General features: G+C 37.0%; 1 protein-coding gene across 1 annotated transcript; it reads right to left on the bottom strand.

Annotated features, from left to right (window-relative positions):
• Positions 1-2,294: 2,294 nt before the first annotated feature.
• LOC134484224 (disks large homolog 5-like) lies at positions 2,295-24,871 on the bottom strand. Its single transcript, XM_063280566.1, has 2 exons — positions 24,533-24,871; positions 2,295-2,492 (listed from the first exon to the last, which is right to left on the bottom strand). Exons 1-2 carry the CDS (start codon positions 24,869-24,871, stop codon positions 2,295-2,297), a joined length of 537 nt encoding a protein of 178 aa, XP_063136636.1.
• Positions 24,872-25,320: the final 449 nt, after the last annotated feature.

The raw sequence follows: 25,320 nt of genomic DNA, 5'->3' as shown, positions 1-25,320 counted from the left end.
GAGACAATGTTGTACTTGCACACCAAGCAGCTACCGTTGCTGCTGTGAAGTGCATCCATGGAATGTTCAGAGGATTCTAGTTGGCAAGAGGGTAATGTGGTATCTATCTCCCTGATAGCACTCTACTCACAGTAGAGCTACTCAAAGACAGACCTAACAGCGACCAACTAACAAGCTCAATCCAGCTTAACCTGATTTAAAGGGTAATTCGATGTTAAAATATTAGCTTACAATAACAACTTATAATCAATATTATCAGGGTCTGCAAGATGAAAGTCAATGGGTAAAATCCCTTCCTACCAAGTCTGCTGACTTTAATTTGATTGCCAGGATCCACAAGACAATAGAAGAGAACTAATTCTCAAACAATGTTCTCTGTCCTCAGAACTCACACAGTGGTAAATATGCAAGCACTCACACACATGTCCACAAAAAATTAAATTTAATTAATATTTACAACAACAATGTTTAACTTCTGGTGTAATGTCCAAGGAACAAGGGAGACATAACAACAAAAGCTGAAAAAATTTAAAAAACTCATCAGATACAACTAAAAAAGCCTATACTGGACAAAAGGATTAAGAGGTATATCCTTGTTGGAGGAGATGCACCACTGGGGGTGGGCTTTGAAGTCTCAAAAGACTCATGCCATTCCTAGTCCTCTCCCTCCACCATAGACTCTACCGCCATGAAATGAAAGTATAATTCCAAATGAAACCTTTTTCATAAGTTAGAGTTTTATTACTCCAAATAAACTTAAGGAAGACAAGGACCAATGAAACTTTTGAAAGAACATGTTTGGTTGAGCTTATTGTTTAAGAAGGTCAGAATTCATGATGGTAGAGCAACGACATGAAAGCAGGAATTGCTGAGAGCTCATATCTTTAAACTGTAAGCAGGAGACTAAGAGCACAATAGAAATGATAACACCCTTATAGAAGAAGGGAAGGGGGATGAACTAGAGGGCTTATGGATTGGAAACTGGGAAAGGAAATAACATTTGAACTGTCAATAAAAAATAACAAATTTTAAAAAAAGGAAAAAAAGAAGCTTCTGAAGTCGCAATGTCCACCCCTGTGACACACTTGCTCCAACAAGACCAACCCCCTAACACTTCCCAAACAGTTTTACCAACTGAGACCAACTATTCAAATATAGGAGGCTATGGGAGCCATTCTTGTTCAATCCACCACATTGCATGACTAGGTCATAGGCTTATGACCCTCTCATGATATAAAATGCATTTAGTCCAACATCAAAAGTCCCCAGTCTTTCATGGTCTCAACACACATAAATTCAAGTTTCATCTCTGATTCAAAAATTTTTCTCAATTGAAAGTCCATGTAAAACCAAAACGTAAATTACATACTTCCAGACTACATTGGCTAGAATATATATTACTATTCCAAACGAGAGGAATGGAGAAATAGGAAACCCTGCCAAAAAAGATCAAAGCCTAGTAAAGCAAACTCCAAATCTTGTAGTTTCATGTGTGGTGTCAAATGGCTTAGATGTTTCTTCTCTTCCTTTGCAGCTTTCCTTGGCAGATGTCCCACGGCTCTGGAACTTTGCACACATTGGTGTACCCAACACAACTCATAACTTTAGGAAATCACCCATCAGGCTTTCTTGCCCTCTAAGGACTTCATTCGGAAACTGCCCTGCCACATATTACATGGCCAACAACTTACCTTAAACACAGAGGAAAAGTCAAGAATCATTTTACTAATGTATTTTTTCATGACTCTAAAGGCAGAACCATGTGAGCTACATTGTCAGATTTCGCTATTAACTTGGGATGAACCTTGGACACCTTGAATCACACTGGCAGTTGCTTTGATTTGTTGTCACTTTCTATAAGTAGGAAATTCATTAGTCCTCTTCTTTTTACAAGTTGGAAGCTTAGCTGGGTTAGAACTATCCTGAGGGCACTCTCTTTATTCCAACGCAGATCAGACCTTTCTATAACTTCCTTGTGTTTCCCAGCACAATCTTTGACTCCAACATTAAATCTCCTGGTGATCTTTTCCTCTTCAAACCATCTATTTTGTATTTCTCTTTGTTCCACAAAAACCTCCTTTTAATTGGAGAGATACATCATACTGCTTCCTAATAACCACATATCAGAGTTAATAGTAGGCTTCCTTGAAATATCCTCCAACAAAGAAACTAATCACTTTTAAATCTAGCCCCAGAAAAATTATTATGACAAGGGCAGAAGGTACCCAGATTATTTGCCAAAATATCACAATAATGGCCTCCAGTGCAGTTACTGTTCAAGTCCTTGCTTTTCTCTAAAGCCTCTTGGTCAGAGCATCCATAACCCACATAGTGTCTTCCAAGATTCTAATAGCTTCCATTAAGCTCTGCTTACAATAATCACTTGTATTTGTGTTCTTGTCTAAATCTTCAAATTCTTCCATATTCCTCCAATAAACTACTCGGTCAGATCTGTCACTATGATAGCCCACTTCCTGGTACCATTGGTACCACTGTACCAAGGTAACTTATAAAAGAAAGTGTTTAGTTGTGCTTATGGTTTCACAGGGTTAGAGTCCATGATGCAGACAAAATACCTGTTGACAGGAACAGCAAAAAACTCATATACTAAAACCACAAGCAGCTGGCAGTAAGAAATAATGTGGATGATGGGAGGCTTTTGGCACCATAAAGCCTATTTGTGTGACACATCTTATTCTTCTCAAATAGTTCCACCAACTGGAGACTGGATTTAAAGTCATGAAAAATACATTAGTAAAAATGGTTGTTGACTCTTCCTCTGTGTTTAGGGAAAGTTGATGAGGCCATGTTATATGTGCCAGGGCAGTTTCTGGATGAAGGCCCTGAGAGGGCAAGAAGGCCCAAGAGGTGATTTCCTAAATATTCTCATTCCAACCACCAGAGCCATGGTACCTTATCACAGCAATAGAAAGATAACTAATACAAGACAGAAATCAGAGGAAAGCTAGGAAAGTATTATGATAAAGATGCCATATCATAAAAGTATTTCAGGAAGGAAGAAGGAGGCTGTAACTAATGAAATGAAAGAGATAAGAACAAAAAATTGTAAATTATGAAGAGTAGAGTGAGTCTGCAAACTGTAAATTTCCCTAATTTCCTTAAGTATAATTACATATTTATATCCTATAAGTACACATATATAATATATATCAATATGGCTATATATATACATATTCACATATAAATGCATATCTATATACACATAAAAAATCATTACAATAGAAATAAACAAAAAGAAATATGTACAAAGAGTCTAAATAGCCAGTTTAAAAACTTAAATCATTTCTCCTTTTATTTTATTTTTCTGTACTTTCCAAATTTTCTATAATGAATATTTATTTACATTTTCATTCTTTTGCTCTCTCTTTCAATACGATCTCGCTTTGTAGTTCAAGATATCATTGCAATTCTCCTGCCTCAGTTTTCTTAGAGTTAGAGGCATGAGCCACCATGATAGGCTCCAATATTTTTTTAATTGAAAAACCAGTTTTATAGAATTTCTTAGCTGACTGTCAGGTAGCCCATACTGGAGACTACAATATGACTGATGTTGTTTAGATGCCTATGTCAATTGCTCAAAGGTGAAATGTGCATCTTGAGAATGATTCACAATTGGTGGTTTATCTGTCAATGAAGTGTGGGTACTGAAGAGAAGAGTAATATGATCTAAGATGCTAATCATACTTTCTTATTATAAGCTTTTGGGTTCTTTTACACTTTCTGTTTTCTCCCTGTCTTAAGATTCATACTTTCTTGCTTCTGTCTGAAATGTGAGCAAGATATGTTTAGAGAGTTCTCTGCCCTTCCTTTCCCTATATAACTTGCTGAAAAATCTCAAGGTTATCATCCTGGAGGCAACAGGCTTGGTTTGCTGACTAGTTCCAACTTCGTTAGTTTCATAGACACCAGAGTAGTCACTGATTTGACTAATTAAAAAAAATCTCTCCTAAATACATATGGGGCCTGTATCACTAGTCATCTCTCCAGATGGCCATCACACTGCATTTGGCTAGGACTCTGTCAAGATCTAACATTTCTAGTCATACTCTAGCTTTGATTTCTTGCAGCCAAAAAGCAAAAGAAAAGGAAAAGAAAGACAAGAAAGGAAAGGAAAGGAAAAGAAAGACAAGGAAAGGAAAGGAAAGGAAAGGGAAGGAAAGGAAAGGAAAGGAAAGGAAAGACAAGGAAAGGAAAGGAAAGGAAAGGAAAGGAACAACCCACCAGGAAACTTGACAAGTATCTACTTTGGCAAGATAAACCATTCTACAGATTTCACCCAAAGATTATATTTGGAAACAATCAAAAAGCTCTAAGACTCAATAGGGATAAGTATCTCACTTACCTGACCTTAGCCTAAAAGCTGTATAGGTGAATAGCATGAATCATGTTATTCCTCATTCATTTAAAATTCTGTCTTCTAGCAGATTCACTTCTGTATCCCTAGTACTGATCAAAGGGCCTGGCACGGGAGAAGTGTTCAATACATTTTACATGAATATATAGACTTCTAAGTTGTCATGTGTATTAAAATATGTAAAGGAAACATTTTAGGAAAAGTTAAAAATGTGTCTATACATGTATATATATGTAAACACAAATACACATGAATATTGAGCATTTCTAATTTCTCTAATCTGAAAAACATAAATCCATCACATTCCAAAGAGTGTTAGATTTTGGATCATTTTAGATTTGAGATTTTGAGATTAGGAATACATAATCAGTAAAATATATGTAAATATTCTAAAATCTGAACTCCAAAATTAGAAATACTTTTGGTGCCAAATATTTTATATAAAGGATATTCAACCTGTACATACATATAGAGAGATTTTTAAATATATTTTAATATAATGTATGTATCACATATGAAAATTTTACCTGAGTTTGTAGACACTGAAACCCCTTACTCACACCCAAACAAATCTAAATGAATTGGCAAATTCTGACAGTATCCTCATGTCTAAATGCAGAATGAAAACAAACTTTTATTGAGTGGGGATAGAATCGCCCTGCTTCTCAAAGTTTATAGGTAACCGAATGGCATGGTAAGCCATCAGGATCCAGGCAACAAAGGCAACTGTGAATCTTCAAGATTAGGCTGGAGTCAAACTGCCATTCCAGGCCCATCAAAAGGCAAGCTAGAAACCTAGATTACTTACTGGGACTCCAGATGGTGTCAAGTCAAGGAGTGCAAGCAGTCGTCAGTGGCTGAGAGAGTAAAGGAACAGACTCTTCTGCTTTGTTTTTAAATTGTGAAATGGAAACTATTATGTGTAGCTTACAGGGAACTTCGGTATATTTATAAGTCACTGATAATATTTGTGGAGGTTTCCCCTATTATCTACTGAGTTTTCACAACTATGAACGGTATAATAATTGTGCTATTCTTTGGACACATAGAAATGACTCACCTAGGAAGTGTATATTTTCTAGCATCCCAGAGTTCTAATTCCCTATTATACTGCCTTCCTGCTTTTCTGGCATTATATGAAATAATAGGAAAGACAAGGAAAGTGAATTAATTTGAAAGTATTATTATGTAGACATTTAAACTGTGCTCATTTTGGTGCATGAAAATATGAATGTGATCACTTTGTTCCTTAATCTGAACATAAAACAGAACTTTAATTGCCTTTCTTTAAAAACCGGAAATTAATTTGAAGTGACTTGCTCCCCTTCTGATCTTCTGAACTCATATAAGCTATTCCAACAAAAACATCAATGAAAAACATAACCTTGGGAAAACTCAGTGAGGATTTAATTGTATTGTGTAACTTTTCACAACACAATAGAGTGCATTTTTTGATGTAGCACTATTTCAATTCCTTCTCAAGTATTTTAGATCATTTTTCTATGTGATTGTTTTCAGTCTTTCATTTTCTAGGTCTATCAAAAATTCCTGCTTTAGTTCATTCATAAGAATCCAATATCTCAAGGGGCAAGAATATCTGTACTATACTGTAATCATGCAAACGGATTTTCTTCCTTTCTTTTTTTCTACTCCTACACTGTCTGCTATGCATATTCTGACATAAAATATACCCTCTCATTGAATTTATAAATACCTTTAATTAAATTACAAGATAAACTTCAGGGTAGTTCACAGGCCAGATTTAAACATTATGTTTTAACTTGTAAATTTTAAACCTTCACCATTTTAACATCATTTCCTAGTAACTGCCAGACAGGCTGCAACTGAACAGCATCTAGAGTTGGTTTAATGAAATTTAGGGAAATGGGCTCATTAATGCAGCTTTGGAAGCAACTTCCATTTTCTACATCACAAGACATGATTTTTACCATCTTTTAGCACTTACATTAAAATGCTTTAGATTCCACTAAGGTGCCAAGTCATAGAGTATGTGGAAATCTAAAAATTCCTCCAATTGCTTGTAAAAAGAAATTTCCATCTTATTCTTTCTCAATATGGGATTATAAAGGGCATGTCCCTAAGTGTGACTGGGAGCTAAGCATGGCGTTTCTTTCAGATTTGTGTTGTAAGTAAGTGACAGCGAGGAGAAGAAAGAAGAAACAGAAAGTTAAATCAGATGCTTAGTATTAGCAGATCACATTCTGCTTTTCTGATTAGAGTGACACTGATGGCTTTTTTGCTACCTACTTGGTTTCTATATAGCTTTTGGAGGAGAGCTGAATTAATGATTCAATGAATTGAACAAATTTGTTTAAAATGTCAATCCAGCCAGTCAGTCATTACTGTGGACAAATAAGAAGAGATACACAGTCTTATTTTTTTTTCATTTATGTTGCACTTAAGATTTTTTGGAAGCACTTTTATACTTCTTTCTCATTTGAAGTGATGAAAAGCAGAACAGCAATTCTCAGGAATTTTTCTTGTTCTTTTTTCAAGCTTAACAAAAACATTTTGATAGGATCATGCTTGTACTTGCATAGTTAATTTGTCTCACTTTCTCCAAATCTTGGCCCTGTTATATTCTATCTTTAACATGTAGTATTTGGTTCACCATAAGTAATAATGTATTTACTATGGAGTGAATATTGATGGGGCAGTTAGTCCAATAGAACAATAAAGAATATGTTCTGAGGTACTCTGTGCCAATAATATTGGGCCTTTAGAGGAGTAGGCAGTCAGATAACTTAATTACAATGAGATCCTTGAACTATGCAGCTGCCAGCATCACAGATAAATACATTACAGAGCAAAGCAGGGAAGTATGAGTAGTAGCAGTTAAGGGAAGATATACCATTCAAAGATTAAAGTACACAGGAGTGGATTCTGTCACCACTGTAGTATTGCTGTATGTCCCCTATGCTCTTTCTCTGTGTCCCTGCAGGCAGAAATTGTCTGTTAGCAATCAGCAATGAAATCACCATATGAAAATGTAATACATATACACTATAGAATACAATTTTGCTACAAAGAAAAGTTAAATCATGAACTTTGTGGGTAAAGGTATATAACTAGATCACACAGACTGAAGTAACATAGACCAAGAAGGCAAACAACACATTCTCTCTTATCAGTAGCTCTTAGCTCCATATTTTCAGATGTGATTATATAACCTACAGTAACTTCAGAAACTAGGAAAGTAAAAAGGGGCCAATTTAGAAGTAGGGGTCTGGGCAACAACAGAGAAGGGACTAGCAGGATAAAATTATTCTAATCAAGAAAATGAAAGGGTGACTCTAATTAGGGAAGGGAGGATAAATATAGAAGTGAGAGGGTAAGTAGCAGCAATGAGGATGTCTGAAAGTCAAAACAGATACATCATTAACTATTTATCTTAAAATCCTATAGAATACATAAGTCTGTGTACAAATATACATATATGGTTTCAGTGAAAATTTCTCATCTGGGCTAACAATCTTCCCTCCAAGAGAGAAGACTCAAAAAAGAAAAAAATCAATACAGGGCATGAAAGGCTTTCTTGAGATTTTGATCAGCATTATCCAAAAGACTAACACAATATAAAACCTATTGCTGTTGGCCTTGATTGACCCAGAGGAAGACGGCAACTGCCTGTAGACACCATGCACTACATATACACGGCCAGAGGCCTCTATGCTGGAATTGAATGCATTCTCCTTAAGACTAGATTTGATGTTCATTGCTACCTATGAGGTTAGTCTTTAGGTAGTGGCTTAGTCCCTGGAAGCTCTGGTTGCTTGGCATTGTTGTACATATGGGGTCTCAAGCCCCTTCAAGCTCTTCCAGTTCTTTCTCTGATTCCTTCAACGGCGGTCCTATTCTCAGTTCAGTGGTTTGCTGCTGGTATTCGCCTCTGTATTTGCTGTATTCTGGCTGTGTCTCTCAGGAGCGATCTACATCCGGCTCCTGTCGGTCTGCACTTCTTTGCTTCATCCATCTTGTCTAATTGGATGGCTGTATATGCATGGGCCACATGTGGGGCAGACTCTGAATGGGTGTTCCTTCAGTCTCTGTTTTAATCTTTGCCTCTCTCTTCCCTGCCAAGGGTATTCTTGTTCCCCTTTTAAAGAAGGAGTGAACAATTCACATTTTGATCATCTGTCTTGAGTTTCATTTGTTCTAGGCATTTAGGGTAATTCAAGCATTTGGGCTAATAGCCACTTATCAGTGAGTGCATACCATGTATGTCTTTCTGTGTTTGGGTTAGCTCACTCAGGATGATATTTTCCAGTTCCAGCCATTTGCCTACGAATTTCATAAAGTCATTGTTTTTGATAGCTGAGTAATATTCCATTGTGTAGATGTACCAAGTTTTCTGTATCCATTCCTCTGTTGAAGGGCATCTGGGTTCTTTCCAGCTTCTGGCTATTATAAATAAGGCTGCAATGAACATAGTGGAGCACGTGTCTTTTTTATATGTTGGGGCATCTTTTGGGTATATGCCCAAGAGAGGTATAGCTGGATCCTCAGGCAGTTCAATGTCCAATTTTCTGAGGATCCTCCAGACTGATTTCCAGAATGGTTGTACCAGTTTGCAATCCCACCAACAATGGAGGAGTGTTCCTCTTTCTCCACATCCTCGCCAGCATCTGTTGTCCCCTGAGTTTTTGATCTTAGCCATTGTCACTGGTGTGAGGTGAAATCTCAGGGTTGTTTTGATTTGCATTTCCCTTATGACTAAAGATGTTGAACATTTCTTTAGGTGTTTCTCCGCCATTCGGCATTCACCAGTGGAAGGGGAAGCCCTGGGTCCTGCTAAGACTGAACCCCCAGTGAATTAGACTGTTGGGGGGAGGGGGACAATGGGGGGACGGTGGGGAGGGGAACACCGATAAGAAAGGGGAGGGGGGAGGGGGATGTTTGCCTGGAAACTGGGAAAGGGAATAACACTCGAAATGTATATAAGAAATACTCAAGTTAATAAAAAAAAAAAAAAGACTAGCTTTGATGTTATCAGAATGCCCAAGGAAACTTTCTAAAGGAAGGAAGCAAGAGTCCTACTCATTTATGACATTTATGAACTACCACAATGAACAACATTACAAGGTAACCCTGAGAGGTAGAGTAGTGACGTGACACAAATACCTTGGAAGTAACCAATAGTTCTATAATTGGCCTTAAGATTCACTCAACAAGAGGGAGAACATTCCTGCTAATGGAATGAAGCTAAGTACTCAGTATTAGTGAAATAAGTTATTGTAGGAGAATCTACAACCACTAATATACTAAACCAGTATAATCCCTAGCAACATTCTAAATATTTGTCTTTAATATTAGCAGAGAAGTGTAGTCCTCACCTCTTATCAAGGAAATTTCTCTTTGCCTAATATATCACTTTAGAAAACAACCAACCAATCAAATGCAGACTTGTGGCACTCAGTACCAATGGATATATCTATAAAATACTCTTGCACTTCAGACTTAAGGGACATTTCAAAAGAATTGTGAGAGCCAAAGGATCAGAGAATTTGTTGTGTGATTGTGTCTTCTAATAATGTCAGTAGATACACCCATTATATCTAATCAACACGACTATTTAAACATGACCCGAATAAGCACAATAATAGACACACAAAAGTACACGGAAAAAATCCCTACACAAAGCAACTACAAGAAAATGAGGAAGACTGAGAATGTGGGCAATTGTCTTCCCCAGGGCAGAGTATACCAATTGTTTGCCTAGTGCTGCATGGCCATTCCTTAAAATATTCAATTTTTATTTTTCACAGAAATATAAAACTAGTTCTAACATTCATATGGAAGCATAAAGTAGTGTAAATAGCCAACAAAATTCTTAGCATACAGAACCTGGAAAGATCCCAGATGCCCTTCAACTGAGGAATGGATACAAAAAAATGTGGTACATCTACACAATGGAGTACTACTCAGCTATCAAAAACAGTGACTTCATGAAATTCATAGGCAAATGGATGGAACTAGAAAATATCATCCTGAGTGAGGTAACCCAATCACAGAAAAACACAGATGGTATGCACTCATTGATAAGTGCATATTAGCTCAAATGCTCAGATTACCCAAGATGCACAGACCATATGAAACTCAAGAAGAATGACCAAAATGCAGATGCTTCACTCCTTCTTTAAAAGGGGAACAAAAATATCCATAGGAGGGGATAGGGAGGCAAAGTGTAGAGCAGAGACTGAAGGAATAGCCATTCAGAGCCTACCCCCACATGTGGCCCATACATATACAGTGACTAAAACTAGATAAGATGGATGAAGCTAAGAAGTGCATGCTGACAGGAACTGGATATAGATCTCTCCTGAGAGACACAACCAGAACATGTCAATGCAGAGGCGAAAGCCAGCACCAAACCACTGAACTGAGAACGGGACCCCCACTGGAGGAATCAGAGAAAGGACTGGAAGAGCTTGAAGGGGCTCGAGACCCCATATGTACAACAATGCCAACCAACCAGAGCTTCCAGGGACTAAACCACTACCCAAAGACTATACATGGACTGACCCTGGGCTCCAGCTGCATAGGTAGTAGTGAATAGCCTTGTTGGGACACCAGTGGAAGGGAAAGCCTTTGGTCCTGCCAAGGCTGGACTCCCCGTGTAGGGGATTGTTGCGGGGGGCAGTAATGGGGGTTGGACGGAGAGGGGAACAACCAATATAGAAGGGGAGGGAGAGAGGTTAGGGGGCTGATGGACAGGAAACCGGGAAAGGGAATAACATTTGAAATGTAAATAATACCCAATTTAATAAAAATGGAAGAAAAAAATCTTTAGCATAAAGAACTTTGCTGGGAGTATCACAATAAGGAATCTCAAATTATAATATTGAGCCATGTTATTAGAGAGAGAGAATATATGTGTGTGTGTGTGTGTGTGTGTGTGTGTGTAATACATATAGATATAGATATACAGCAGAAATAAAATCACATACATGTAATTAATTTTCAATAAAATATATCATAATCATACATTGGAAAAAGACATTCTCTTCATCTAATGTGTATGAACAGACAGGATTTCTACCTGTACAAGAAGGACAGTTTGGTTTCTGTCACCTTGCCCCAAGTCAATTCAAAATAGACAATCTTAATGAAAAGAGATATTTGAGATGGTTAAACAAAATATGGAAAGCATTTTAAGATATTGTCAAGTATTTTCTTTAAAAGGGACTCCAATAGCTTGTAACCTAGAATCAAAAGTTGACAAATGGAATTATAGTAAATGTCCTGCAAAAAAAGAAAAGCAATCACAGAATGAAGAGATAGCCTACAGTAGTTCTCAATATTCCTAGTGCTGTGACCTTTAAATGCAGTAATGCATGTTGTGTTGACCCCCAACTATATAATTATTTTCATTGCTACTTTATAACCCCAATTTTGATACTCTTATGAATGATAATATAAATATCTGATACATGGGATATTTGATATATGATTCCTATGAAAGAGTCATTAGACTCCCAAAAGGATCACAATCTGCAGGTTGAGAACCACTGGTATATAGAATAGGAAAAATGTCTCCCGCAACAGAGAAATTCATTAAAATGTCTGTCTACAACAGACAAATTAAGATCTAGGGTATATTCATAACTACAACCTAGTAGGCTGATGTTATAGTGAAGAGTATAATATCTATAATTCCTTAGTACAATAGCACGTTTCCTAAACAGAGTATGATATTTACATCCAAAAAGCCAATACCATGGACATTGTAGCAAGACAAAGCAGCAAACTATGCAGTGTGAGTGATCCTATGCCTCTTCTAGAGTGCAACAAAAGCAGGGAAAGCTGACATCTACCTAATAGAATAATCACTGTGACCATAATAGAGTTAATTTTTTCATCCATTATCATGAATTTTAATGTTTATACTCATGAATTATATTTCACATCTTTATCTTGGACTTGCCTACTGAATCCAGATTAGCATATATGACTACCTATTTGACATTTCAAATTTAATACATAATATTGGAATTTGGATAGCTCAATGAGCTCCGCTGCTTAGGAAGACTCCATTTCAAATTTCCTTTATATACATACCTTAATTAGACCACGTATTCAACTCTCCAGGAAAATAACCTTGTATTTATCCTTCACCTCCCTCCCTTACTGAACATTCAGAAAATTCTGTTGTCTCAGTTTTGAAATGTACTCAAGTTAGATTCTATTAATATCAGTACAATATTTCCTATCCTATTCACAGTAGAAGCATGTCTTTATTCTAAACCTCAAGCTTTTCCATGGTTTGTCCATTATCCCCTTGACTTTTCTCCTACTACACACATTTCATTCAATTGATTGATCAAACTGGAACTTTTACTGTTTCTGAAACACAGTCTCTAGTATCAGATTTTCCTGTGGGTTTTTATTTTTCTTAACAATCTTTATTATCAAATATTGGTGGGGTGATTTTATCCTCATGATTTCTTCAGACCTTTATTCAAAATTTGCCTTTCCAGTGAAGCTTTTCTACACAACTTTATCTAATGATATAATCACTTCCCAGAGTACTTTTTCTCTCCTCTCTATTTCCCAAGATTTATGACCATCCTTAGACGATACTAGGTATTTACCTCCTTATCATCTTTACCCAATGAAAACTTAACTGTATGGGACATGAGTTTGGCCTATAAAATGAATGGATAACATTTTGTTCAATTTAATAAATACATAGTCTCAAATGGTTCTTTGCAGATAACAAATATTTCATAAACATTTGCAAAGCAGATAAACAAATGAGACTTTTTTCATTATAAAAAAAGAGAATTTACATCTCTGATTGACCAATGATCACATTAGTGGTACTTTCCTTGTTAAAACTACAAACCCTCAGAGCTTCATAATTTAAAATTACTTGAGCCTAGAATTCTACATTTTTTAAAATATTTAAAAATTATTAACTGGAAGAACCAAGTAAAACTATTTTTCAGTACAAAATAAACTTAAAAATGTAAGTTCTAATTTTTTTATTTTGGAGAAAACATTCAGAAATTTATTTTCAAAATAGGCAGCAATATATCCCAGAAAAGTAGAAGGTAATATAATTTGTTTAATCTGAACATAAAACGAGAAGGATTAATGAAAACCACTTTCAGGGAGAGAAATTTCTATGTTCTGTATGGCTGAAAAATTCTAGGTTCTTAGAGATGAAATACTGGTCAATCCTCCACCCTTGAAGTAAAGAAAGTCTTCTCTGAATATGTAGCAATTATATGGCATTTCTGAATAAAGTATTCTTAATTTTAATCTGAGTATTAAAAATAATGAATTTGATATGATATTTTTGATGGTGCCAAATATATTTTTATGAAAGATATCACTTAATTAATATTTTTTTATTAACTTGAGTATTTCTTATTTACATTTCGAATGTTATTCCCTTTCCCGCTAATCCCCCTATTTCCCATCCCCCTAATCCCTCCCCCTCCCCTTCTTTATGGGTGTTCCCCTCCACACCCTCCCCCCATTGCCGCCCTCCCCCCAATCACGTTCACTGGGGGTTCAGTCTTAGCAGGACCCAGGGCTTCCCCTTCCACTGGTGCTCTTACTAGGATATTAATTGCTACCTATGAGGTCAGAGTCCAGGGTCAGTCCATGTATAGTCTTTAGGTAGTGGCTTAGTCCCTGGAAGCTCTGGTTGCTTGGCATTGTTTACATATGGGGTCTCGAGCCCCTTCAAGCTCTTCCAGTTCTTTCTCTGATTCCTTCAACGGGGGACCTATTCTCAGTTCAGTGGTTTGCTGCTGGCATTCGCCTCTGTATTTGCTGTATTCTGGCTGTGTCTCTCAGGAGCGATCTACATCCAGCTCCTGTCGGCCTGCACTTCTTTGCTTCATCTATCTTGTCTAATTGGATGGCTGTATATGTGTGGGCCACATGTGGGGCAGGCTCTGAATGGGTGTTCCTTCTGTCTCTGTTTTAATCTTTGCCTCTCTATTCCCTGCCACGGGTATTCTTATTCCCCTTTTAAAGAAGGAGTGAAGCATTCACATTTTGATCATCCGTCTTGAGTTTCATGTGTTCTATGCATCTAGGGTAATATTTATGAGCACCTATTACATACTTGACATTGTCTTAGTCACTGAGTACATAAATGAGTATAAACAAAAAGATTTTTTAAATGCTCTAACATAATGGAGCTAACATTCATATATTGGGAAAGAGATGTGGTAAGCCATGACTATATAAGAGAAATAGGATAAGAAACAAGAATATGGTTACAGATAAGTAAAGGTAGGGTTATATGTGGAAGTGTGAGTTTCCTTCATTTGCAAGGAAGAGATGAAATCAATAGTGTTAAAACTTGATGAAACAAGAAACAGAGCTGGGATATATATTTTGCAAATTTGAAAATGAAATCACTGGAGTATATTTTTAAAATAACGTAGTTCTGGTATTCTTCACAGTAGGATAATGACAGTTAACAATAATGTATATTATGAAATAATCATAAGAGAGCTTTTTGAATGTTCTTACCACAAAGATGAAATAAATATATGAGGTTATAGGTAAACTAAATAATTTGGCTTAATTGTTATACATTATACATACATATAAACACCATGGTATACCTTGCAACTATGTATAATTACTCTGTTATAATTTTAAAAAATGCATGTATGATGGCCAGTGAAATGGCTCAACAGCTAAAATGACTGTTTCATCAAATGGTCAACTAAGTCCAATTTCCAGAACCCACAGCTAAAGAATAGAAACAACTTCAGAAAATTGTCCTCTGACATCCTCATGGATGACAAAGCATATATGTCATATGTCCCTACTAAACAAGCAGACAAATACACACACACACACACACACACACACACACACGCATACACACACACACATACACACACACACATACACATACACACACACACACGCACGCACATGCACACACAAGAGAGAGAGAGAGAGAGAGAGAGAGAGAGAGAGACAGAGAGAGAGACAGAGAGAGACTCCTCACTTATAATAACCAAAAATGCATTAAATGCATACTCTCTGCTATGGATAAATCAAAGAAAGTGCATGAATGTCTTTAACATTATGCTGATAAATTCTGATTCAAAAATAGCTCTTCTCCTACTTCTTCACCCCCTTAATTCCTTCTTCTCCTCCCTGCTTCCTCCAATGAACCTCTTCTCATAGAAAAAAATAGCTCCTCTCTGAAATGGAAGTAAAGACAAAGCAAAACAGGAGAGCAAATATTCATTGTTAATCTTAGGATAACTAAAAAATTTTCTTACAAGTATTAGTTGTAAAATTAACAATGAAAATAGCAATAGCATATTTTACTGTCTGTTTTGGCACCGTCTAAAATGAAATGGTGAGTTTCTGGGTATGCTTTCTTTGACTGGCTATACCACAAAATCTCACACAGCCTTTTATTTTGTTCTCTGGGTTCTGCATTCTATAACAATGGTGTTATTTAAATATCTGAACCACAAAATTCCTACCAGGCTGATATGTCTCCTTCACCTAAAGGAAGAGATAAAAAGCTGCAACAAATTTGAGGGCAGGGAACCAAAGAAAAATTTCCCTCATAATTTGTAAATGTACTCATTAAAATGTGGAAGTTATCAACTCTTAACCTAAATTTAATGAAAGGTTTAGGTAGGTTTTTTTTTTATTTTGATCTTGTGGCATTTCATAGCGTCTCAAGTTTTGAAGGAGCATTGTGAATTTTATCCTTCACCCTACAAGAAACATCAATAAATGTTACTCTGAAATACAAAAATGTGCATCATTCATTGTTGTGATTCAGAAGAATGTGCTGGCATAGAAGAGTTTTGAAATAGGCAACAGATTTCCCCATGTGCAGGGATTGTGTTCATACACTGAAATGGAATTACTAGAATAAATAAATGTTCTGACCATTTGGCAATTTTTATATGTGCTACCTGTTTCTCTTTCCTATAAAGATATCCATAATATTTCCCTACATTTATTTCATTTGGGAGCTGTTTTCATCATGCACATATGCTTGTAAAATAAAGTCTTTACTTTTTACATTGAATAATGTCTTTGGTTACTCACCAATTTTTGACTCTGGTTATATATTTTTATATACTCCAAGTCACAAGAGCAAGAAGTAGATTTCTTCCAATCTTTTGACAGTGACTGGGGATTACTTGCCCATTGATATTGAGCAAAATGCCCACTGCCTTAGTGATCTTCTTGGTTGTTTAACAGGGAAATGGAAGCCCTTAGTAAGATGAAAAAATTTGCTTATAATCAACATCTTATCTCAAGTGTAAGTCTCTCCTATGAAGGATAAAAGAGAAAGTGGCAAAATTCAACTCTTGTGGGTTTTCAAAATCATTTTTTAGTTGTAAAATTTCTGCCTCCCTTATCCTGATGATGCAATTGATCTTTCAAGTCTATACCAACATGTTTGTTGATGCAACAAAATCTGTGAAATTCTAACAAATATTAGCCCTTTCAAAGAAATTTCTTTTTTTCTATCTCTTCTCCTGATCTTTCCAATCCTATAAATTCATTTTCATAGATTTCCAAGGTTTTGAATTTCAGTTCCCAGAATACTACTAAAATTGGAAAGAAACCAAAAGAAAGGAACATTCTACACAATGGGCTCAGAAAGTGATTTGTTTATTATCTCTTGTTTCAAGGCATATGCTTAGTTGGTATACAAAGCTTTCAATTTTACATAGGGCACTTCTGATAATTCATCTCTCAGTCTTTCAATACTAGTTCTTAAATCTTTACACTATGGTAGCAAACCCATCCACAGAATCTGAGTTGAGGGTAACCCATATGAAGTCTTAAAGACTAAAATAAGGCTCCTCTAGGTCAGTTATGTTTTAAACCCAAGGTTGAAACAAGCTTTTCAATGAGACCTCCTGATATAAAGGGACCAGGCCAGTGCATTAGTGAGCTCTGAGTACCAGGACCCTGGTGAGACACTGAGTTTGGAAGATAGAGTGTCATTGTGCAAATGGTTTTAAAATGTGTGTGTTTGTGTGTGTGTGTGTGTGTGTGTGTTTGGAAAAGCACCAAAATGTTGTAGTCACTTGATTATGGCACAACTAAGTCATTTAAAAACCCTAATAGAGGAAGAAAGTGGTGCATCAAACAATGATCATCTCCGGACATAGAAGCAAGAAGGAAGCAAACAGTTCTGTTTGGTGCTGGAAAAGGGCTCTCACAAAATGCCAACACTTAGATGCAAGAAAGACTATTTTATCTACTATTTAAAGCCATAGCCTGCTGTTTCCAAAATGCTTCCTTGAATCAAATGTTTATGGCACAATTTTGCCTATTAAAGAGGGATGGCTAGCCAAGTTCCAAGAGCTTCATCATGATGTATAGATATAAAAATATTTTTAGTACAAAAATAGCAGTTTGTCCTTAGGGATGTAGGTAAGGAAGAGGGATAAAAGAAAACAGTGTGCTTCTATTTTGTCCCTTCTCAAGATAGAATTTTAGCACACTATGTGCTCTCTAACAACAACTTTCAACAAGGACAATCTATCTGTGGCGTGTAGTAAAATAACACTGTGGGTGTTTTGCTAGCACAGGGTTTAGTATCATACAAGTGCACCAATCAAAATCAAGAAAAAAATCAAGCTCTTGAAATTTCAGTATAGCACGCACACACACACACACACACACACACACACACACACACACACACACAGAGAGAGAGAGAGAGAGAGAGAGAGAGAGACAGAAACAGAGACAGAGACAGAGACAGAGAGAGAGAGAGAGAGAGAGAGAGAAAGAGTCCTCTCTATTATATGAGCTCAAACATTTCAATCTAAATTAAATCCAATTAGAGGTAATCATAGTGGATCATATTAAAATAATTCTCAGACAGGAAAGATTATAATTTTAAATGGCTCCATAAACCACTAATGAAAAAAATCACTTATTTCAATTAAGTAGACCAATAACCAATAGTTAAAGGTCAGTGAAAAACTGCCTGTGTGGCTATTTCGCTCTTCTCTCTGAATCTCAGCTGAGCTATCAAAGCCCAGTTTTCCGAAACAAGATCTTCCTGTGATGGGATTGAGTGTAAAGCTCTCCATCAAGCTAGACTGAGTGGTCTCAGACCTTAGTAATGACAGGGGTGATTACCCCTCGAGGTGGATGTAATAGAGCACTGCAGAACTTAGATGCATAACTACTTTTCTATTACTGCATCTTCCTTTTGTACTTGATGTGTTTTAGCCAATGCTTCTATAACTTATCAAGCAACTTTATCTACTGTAAGAAGCCCCACTGGTAAATACAACTAATCTTTACTACTTCTCCCTTGAACTGAAAGCTCCCATGGAGTGACCAGACAAAATTTGCCTTGTTTTCCACTCTTCAATTGTCTAGATAATGGATGGAAAATTAAGGCAACTTCACCCTTTGTGTTAATTATTTCTGAAAGTTGCCACAAAGTGATTATTTCAGAGGCATGAAGAACTGAGCCTATTTTTGCCAACAAGCAGGTGGCCGATAATATCTTGGCTCTAGCCTAACTTAGAAGATCTGGGTTCCAGTACTGAACACAACCTCTGCTTTGCTAGTTTTAGGATCTCTGCCAAATAATTGCACTACCCTATGCCTTGGTAAACCATCTGAAAAATTGATTTTTTAATCACACCTGCTATTTCAGTATGCAACTAAGGTGCCTTAGGGGTGACTTCTGTAGAGATGAGGGGAGCTGCTGAATCAAACTCCTGTCTCCACTTTCAGTAATGTTCATTTGCCTTCATCCACAGATAATGGGAGGCCTTAACAGAAGATTTCATCTTGAAAACAGCTTTGTTGCTAAATAGTTTAAGCCAATCGTGTTTAAGGTCTAAACATGAAAGTTGAAAATAATATATAAAATGTGCTCTAGTAGAATTAAACAAAATAAGTGTTCAATAAATATCAACTTGTAAATTAGAAGAGGCCCCATATAATCTACAGAGAAACTTGGTATTCAGACAATGGAACACATGCATGCATGCTACAATTATTATGTATTTAAATACACAAAATGGGATTTTTCAATACAGAAATTGAATATATATATATATATATATATATATATACACATACATACATACGAATGATGAAAGGCTTGATCTCTAGCTGGAGTCCCTGTTGGGAACTGGCATAAACTTTGAGTCAGAGCCTTGTTGGAAGTGGTAAATGGGACACTATCAATACACTTTTGGAGGGTACACATCATTCCACCCTCCCTCCCCTTTTTCTCTTTCCAGTTTCCATGAAATGAACAAGCTTTTCTCACCATATTTTTCTGGTTTTGATATTTTTTTTCTCACCATAGTCCCTGTAACAATAGTTTCAAATGACCCAGCAGTGAAAATTGAAATCATGAATCAAGTAAGATTTCACTTCTTCACATTATTTCTTCACTATTTTCTCACAGTGGTGGAAAGGAAGCATACTATTGTAGCATAATTTTTTTAAGGAAAGCACCTCTGTGTGCTTTTGGTTGGCAGATAATGTTTCTCCATTTGTGGATATAGAAAAGGTGAATACGTAATGATATCAGTGAAATTTTATAGTGTGTGATGACATCCATACTACTCATGAAAAGGGTCTTGAAAGAAGTCTATACAACCCACTTAATTGCTTAGAAATCTTCCATTAGTAAAGTGCTTGCACCTTAAGGAGAAGCTACCTCTATCAGCTATGCTGCCTTTTACACTAACCTGGGATTATGTAGAGAGAGTCAAAACTGAGAGCCCAAATCAGAATTCCATATAGAAATTACCATAACTATTCCCTACTCAACTCTCAGCCACCTTATCTGACACTGGGATCCAGGACCACATAGACTTAGAACCCTAGCTAGAGACTCCTGTGATCCAGTCCCTTCCCCACCTATTGGGTACACAACCTACCATACAAGTCACACACCATGAGCTACCCTGCATAGAATTGCAAAGTAGTTCTAAGGCTGAGAAAACAAGCATCATTTATCTGGCCCACTGCCTAACATGCTAAGGTAACACCAAAGATTCAAAAACCCAATGAAAATAAGATCATATATCCCCACCAAGTAAGGCCACAAAGGGCATACTTCTTTACAGACCTTGGAAGAACAATTCTCAACTTCATATGGAAAAACAAAAAGCCAGGATAACTAAGACAATCTCATACAATAAAAAAATCTTATTGATAATATTTTCTAGTTTCATCCATTTGCCTATGAATTTCATGAGGTCATTGTTTTGAATAACTGAGTAGTACTCCACTGTGTAAATGTACCACATTTTCTGTATCATCCTGAATGAAGTAACCCAATCACACACACACACACACACACACACACACACACACACACAAAACCCACACATGGTATGTACTCACTGATAAGTGGATATTAGCTCAAAAGTTCAGATTACCCAAAGTACAATCCATGGGCCACATGAAGCTCAAGAAGAAGGACAACGAAATGCAGATGCTTCAGTCTTTCTTAAAAGGGGGAACAAAAATATTCATAGGAGGAGATATGAAGACAAAGTTTGGAGCAGAGGCTGAAGGAAAGGCCACCCACAGACTGACCCAACTGGGGATCCAGCCCATAAACATACAGCTACCAAACCCAGACAATATTGCTGAGGCCAAGAAGTGCATGCTGACAGGATACAGCTGTCTCCTGACAGAGGTGGATGCTTGAAGCCAACCATTGAACTGAGAATGGGGTCCCCATTGGAGGAGTTAGAGAAAGGATTAAAAGAGCTCAAGGGGTTTACAACCCTGTAAGAACAACAATACCAACCAACCAGAGTTCCCAGGGACTAAACCACCATCCAAAGAGTGCACATGGACTGACTCATGGCTCCAGCTGCATATGTAGCAGAGGATGGACTTGTTGGGCACCAGTGGGAGGAAAAGCCTTTGGTCCTGCGAAGGCTGGACCCCCCCCCCCAGTGCAGAGGAATGTCAGGGCAGGGAGGCAGGAAAGTGTGAGTGGATGAGTGGGGGATCACCCTCATAGAAGAAAGGGGAGGGGAATGGGATAGGGGACACCAGGAAAGGGGATAACATTTGAAATGTAAATAAATAAAAAATATGCAATATAAAAGTACAGAACTGTGTAAACATGAAGGGAGAAGTTAAAGAGCACATAGAAGGGGAAAGCAGAGTTGAGGCTTAAAGAAGGATGAGAACGTGGTAGAAAATAGAGAGGAGATGGAGGCCAGTGTTTCACACACTTGCCTTCATCACAGCAGCACATGGAGGCAAAGACTATCACCCCTGAGACAAGGGAGAGTTAAATATATGTTCACCACTCTGGTTGGATCTTTATGTTAGGTGCACATTTACCAATCATCAAACTATAGCCCAAGATTTCATGTAATAAAGGTAATATAAGAAGTATAAAGGATAGGGCTAGATAGCCACATTAAAAACACAAGTCTTGAAGAGATCATCGCTACAAGGGACATGCGTAAACAAAATAAAAGCAATAAACAGCAAGGCAACAAGCAATATCAAATTAAACAGAGAGAAAAGTAATGCAATTCCACCAAAATCAGGCACAAAACAAAGCTGTCCATTATCTAGCATTATCTAGCTGTTGAATATATCTATTCAATATAGTACTTGAAGTTCTAGCTAGAGCAAAAAGACAACTAAAGGAAATCAAAAGAATACAAATTCTAAAATAAGTCAGTCACTATTTGCATATGCTACAATAGCATACATATGTGACCTCCAAAATTCTACCAGAGAACTCCTACAGCTGACAAAAAAAGAAACATAGAAAAAGGAAAAATTTTGAGAAATGCTACTGTCGGTGTAAGAAAAAAGGAAAAACAATTTCCTGCTGGAAGAATTATAAGCTCTTGAAGCCACTAGAGGAGCAAGCGTGGAACTTCCTCAAAAAGTCCGAAAGTAGATCTACTTCAAGATCTACTATCCGTCTGTAGTATTCTTATGCATATACCCACAGGAACATGTCTTTCCACAATGATGCTCAATCCTCCATGTTCACTGTTGTGCTACTCACAACAGTCAGGAAAAAGAAACTGCCAAGATGTCCATCAACTTATAAATAGTAAGGAAAATGTGGTGCATTTACAAAATTGAATAATATTCAGCCAGTAAGAAGCATGAAATTATGACATTTGGAGGTAAATGAAGATACCTGGAAAAAAACCACCCTGAGTGAGGTAACCCAAATTCAGAAAGACATACATCATGTTTTCTCTCATGTGCGGATGGTAGACTAGAAGCTTTAGATATATGAACTTAATTTAAAATACTCATAGAAGTTAGGTAGCTAGTAAGATACCACCGGGTATGAAGGCATGTTTTTCAAGGAAGGGGGAATAGACTTTAGTTCTACAAAGAGAGAAGGGAGAAAATGGAACAGCAGCATTGAATGAAGTAAGGGATGGAAAGACAGAATGTAGAAGGGATTAGGATGAGAGACAACTAACACTAAAGGCCAATTGAAAAAGCCTTATGGAAACCTACAACTGTAGAAGCAACCTAAATTATATACATATTTATATGCACACATAAAGGTTTTAAATGGAGTTAGCCCATAGAGGTAGAACAATATTTCCATTAGTCAAAATACATTGCCCACTAAAGCTCCCAGTACCACAAATGGGTTACCTCTTATTCAATTCTTGGTCATTGGAGTCTGATAACCCCTGAAACATAGGTTGCTCCTCATGCTATTGTCTACTCTCTAGATCTTTATGGTAAGATCCTATATGGGAAGACACCACACACTTCAGCCATAGAACACAGAGAATTCATCTTCATTCCTACTGTCTAGCTTTCATAGTGCTCAAAAGTGCTATGCTACTTAAGGGGAAAAGTAATCAATATCATTCAGTTACGAACCCTCAGAGCTAAAATAAAACACCTCGTGAGATACTGGCCTGAATGTTATGGGAAAAACCAGGCTCCTTTTATGAGATGGAATATACCTAACCTTGTTAATGAGGCCTAGAACATGTGGCTAGATATATCATAGACCCTAGAGGAAAACCTGCCACTCTTAGGCTACAAAATGAACATAAGAATAAAAGGACTACTAATGGCATATTGCTATGCTCATAGATAAGTACACTGCTCATCTTCCTCAGAGAACCTCCTTTCAGTAGATGTTATTACACAAATACCAATCAAAATTCAACGTGGTCAGAATGTGAGGCTTTGAAGTACTCATCCCTAAATGGAATGTCTGCATCACACCCCTCCTCTCAAAACCAAAGGATTTACATGGAACAAGGGACAGGAAGATTTTAAGAGCAAAAGGTGGTGGATGACCACAAGGCAAAATTCTTTCCCAGATGCAACAGGGAAGATTCAAATGTGCACTTTTACTACTTGTAAAAAACATGCACAGGGACTGCATAAGCTCACTCCAGAGAAAAGTCCTAGCATGGGGGAGGGTGAGTGTATGTGAAATACTACTCGTACTTGAAGAGAGACTTAAATATGATTTCTGTTGGGAAAAAATAGGTTTACTTCAGTGATCTGACATCTGGTATGTCAACCACACTCCAGGACATACCACATGCCCAGAATTAGTTGATCAATACAAACTAGAATCAGCAGCGCTCTCTCTCTCTCTCTCTCTCTCTCTCTCTCTCTCTCTCTCTCTCTCTCTCTCTCTCTCTCTCTCTCTGTATTTCTATGTATGTGTTAGTTTGAATAGGTATGGCCCACATAAACTCATGTTTTTTAATGCTTGGACTATAGGAAGTGGCAATATTAGGAAGTGTGGCTTTCTTTGAGTTGGTTTGAACTTGTTGGAGGAAGTGTGACACTTGTGGGATTATGTGTGGGCTTTGAGGTCACCTATGCTCAAGCAACATCCAGTGACACAGTCTCTCCTTTCTGACTGAAGAGACAGATATACAACTGTTGGCTCTTCAAGGATCATGCCTGCTTGCATACTGCAATGCTTCCCAGCATGGCGAGAGTTGACTAAACCTCTGAAATTGTAAGCCAGCCCCAATTAAATGTTTCCTTTATAAGAGTTGTCATGGTCATGGTGTTTCACAGCAAATATATATGTGTCAAAGATATAGATATAGATATAGGTATAGATAAGAGAGAGGGGGAGGGGGAGAGAGAGAAGAAAAATATCAAATTGAGTGGTAGATAGAAAATATCTAAGACCAGATGTTGTTGGGTCTGGAGTTTGATTGTCTTCTTTTCCTGTTCGTCATTATCTTTCCGGTTCAAGTCAACCAAGCATTTCTTTAGGACTGCACAATCAAGCTGCACCCCCTTTCTCTCCTGCTTCAGTGTGACCAACTTCTTCATAAAAGTCTTCACCATGACCATCTGGCTGTGTAGGTTGCAGTAGAAGTTAATCTCCTTCTTGAGCTCCTGGATATTTTGAGGGATCTCAATGTTCTCCAACTGTAAGTTGGGTAATAATGACATGAAATCCTTCTCCTTTATCTTCAATTTTTCGTAAAATGGGTTTGGCCTAAAGTAAGGCCTCTTGTTCATGGAGTCCCCTGCTGACCAACAGCCACAGCATTTTTTGGATGAATATTCTTCCTCTTAGATAATTTCATCTGTGTTTAGAGACCATAACTTTATATATCAGTAATCCAGTCTGTCTGGTTGAGGAATTAATCTCTTTCTTGAACTGACACCACAACTTGAGGGAGAACTGTGTTGACTGCCTTGTCACCAAGTGTCCTATGAGAGAAACAGGTTGTTGGACTTCTAAATGTTCATTAAGAGGCCGCTGCCTAGAAATATTTTTTTGTTACAGTTTTCATTGAATTTTTTAGTTGTTTGGTTTTTTTCATGTTAAAGTTAGTTATATGTTATTGTTCCTGTTTTTCATTTTTGATAAGACTTTTAACTTGTTATACAAACTGTTCACTAAAAGCCTGTTTTCTGAAAATTGTATTGCTTATGAATAAAAATTGAATTCTTAAAAAAAAGAA

This window comes from Rattus norvegicus, chromosome X (genome assembly GCF_036323735.1).
Source record: "Rattus norvegicus strain BN/NHsdMcwi chromosome X, GRCr8, whole genome shotgun sequence".
NCBI lineage: Eukaryota > Metazoa > Chordata > Mammalia > Rodentia > Muridae > Rattus > Rattus norvegicus.
Note: the sequence above shows the minus strand (reverse complement) of the source record. Positions and strands in the feature narration are given on the sequence as shown.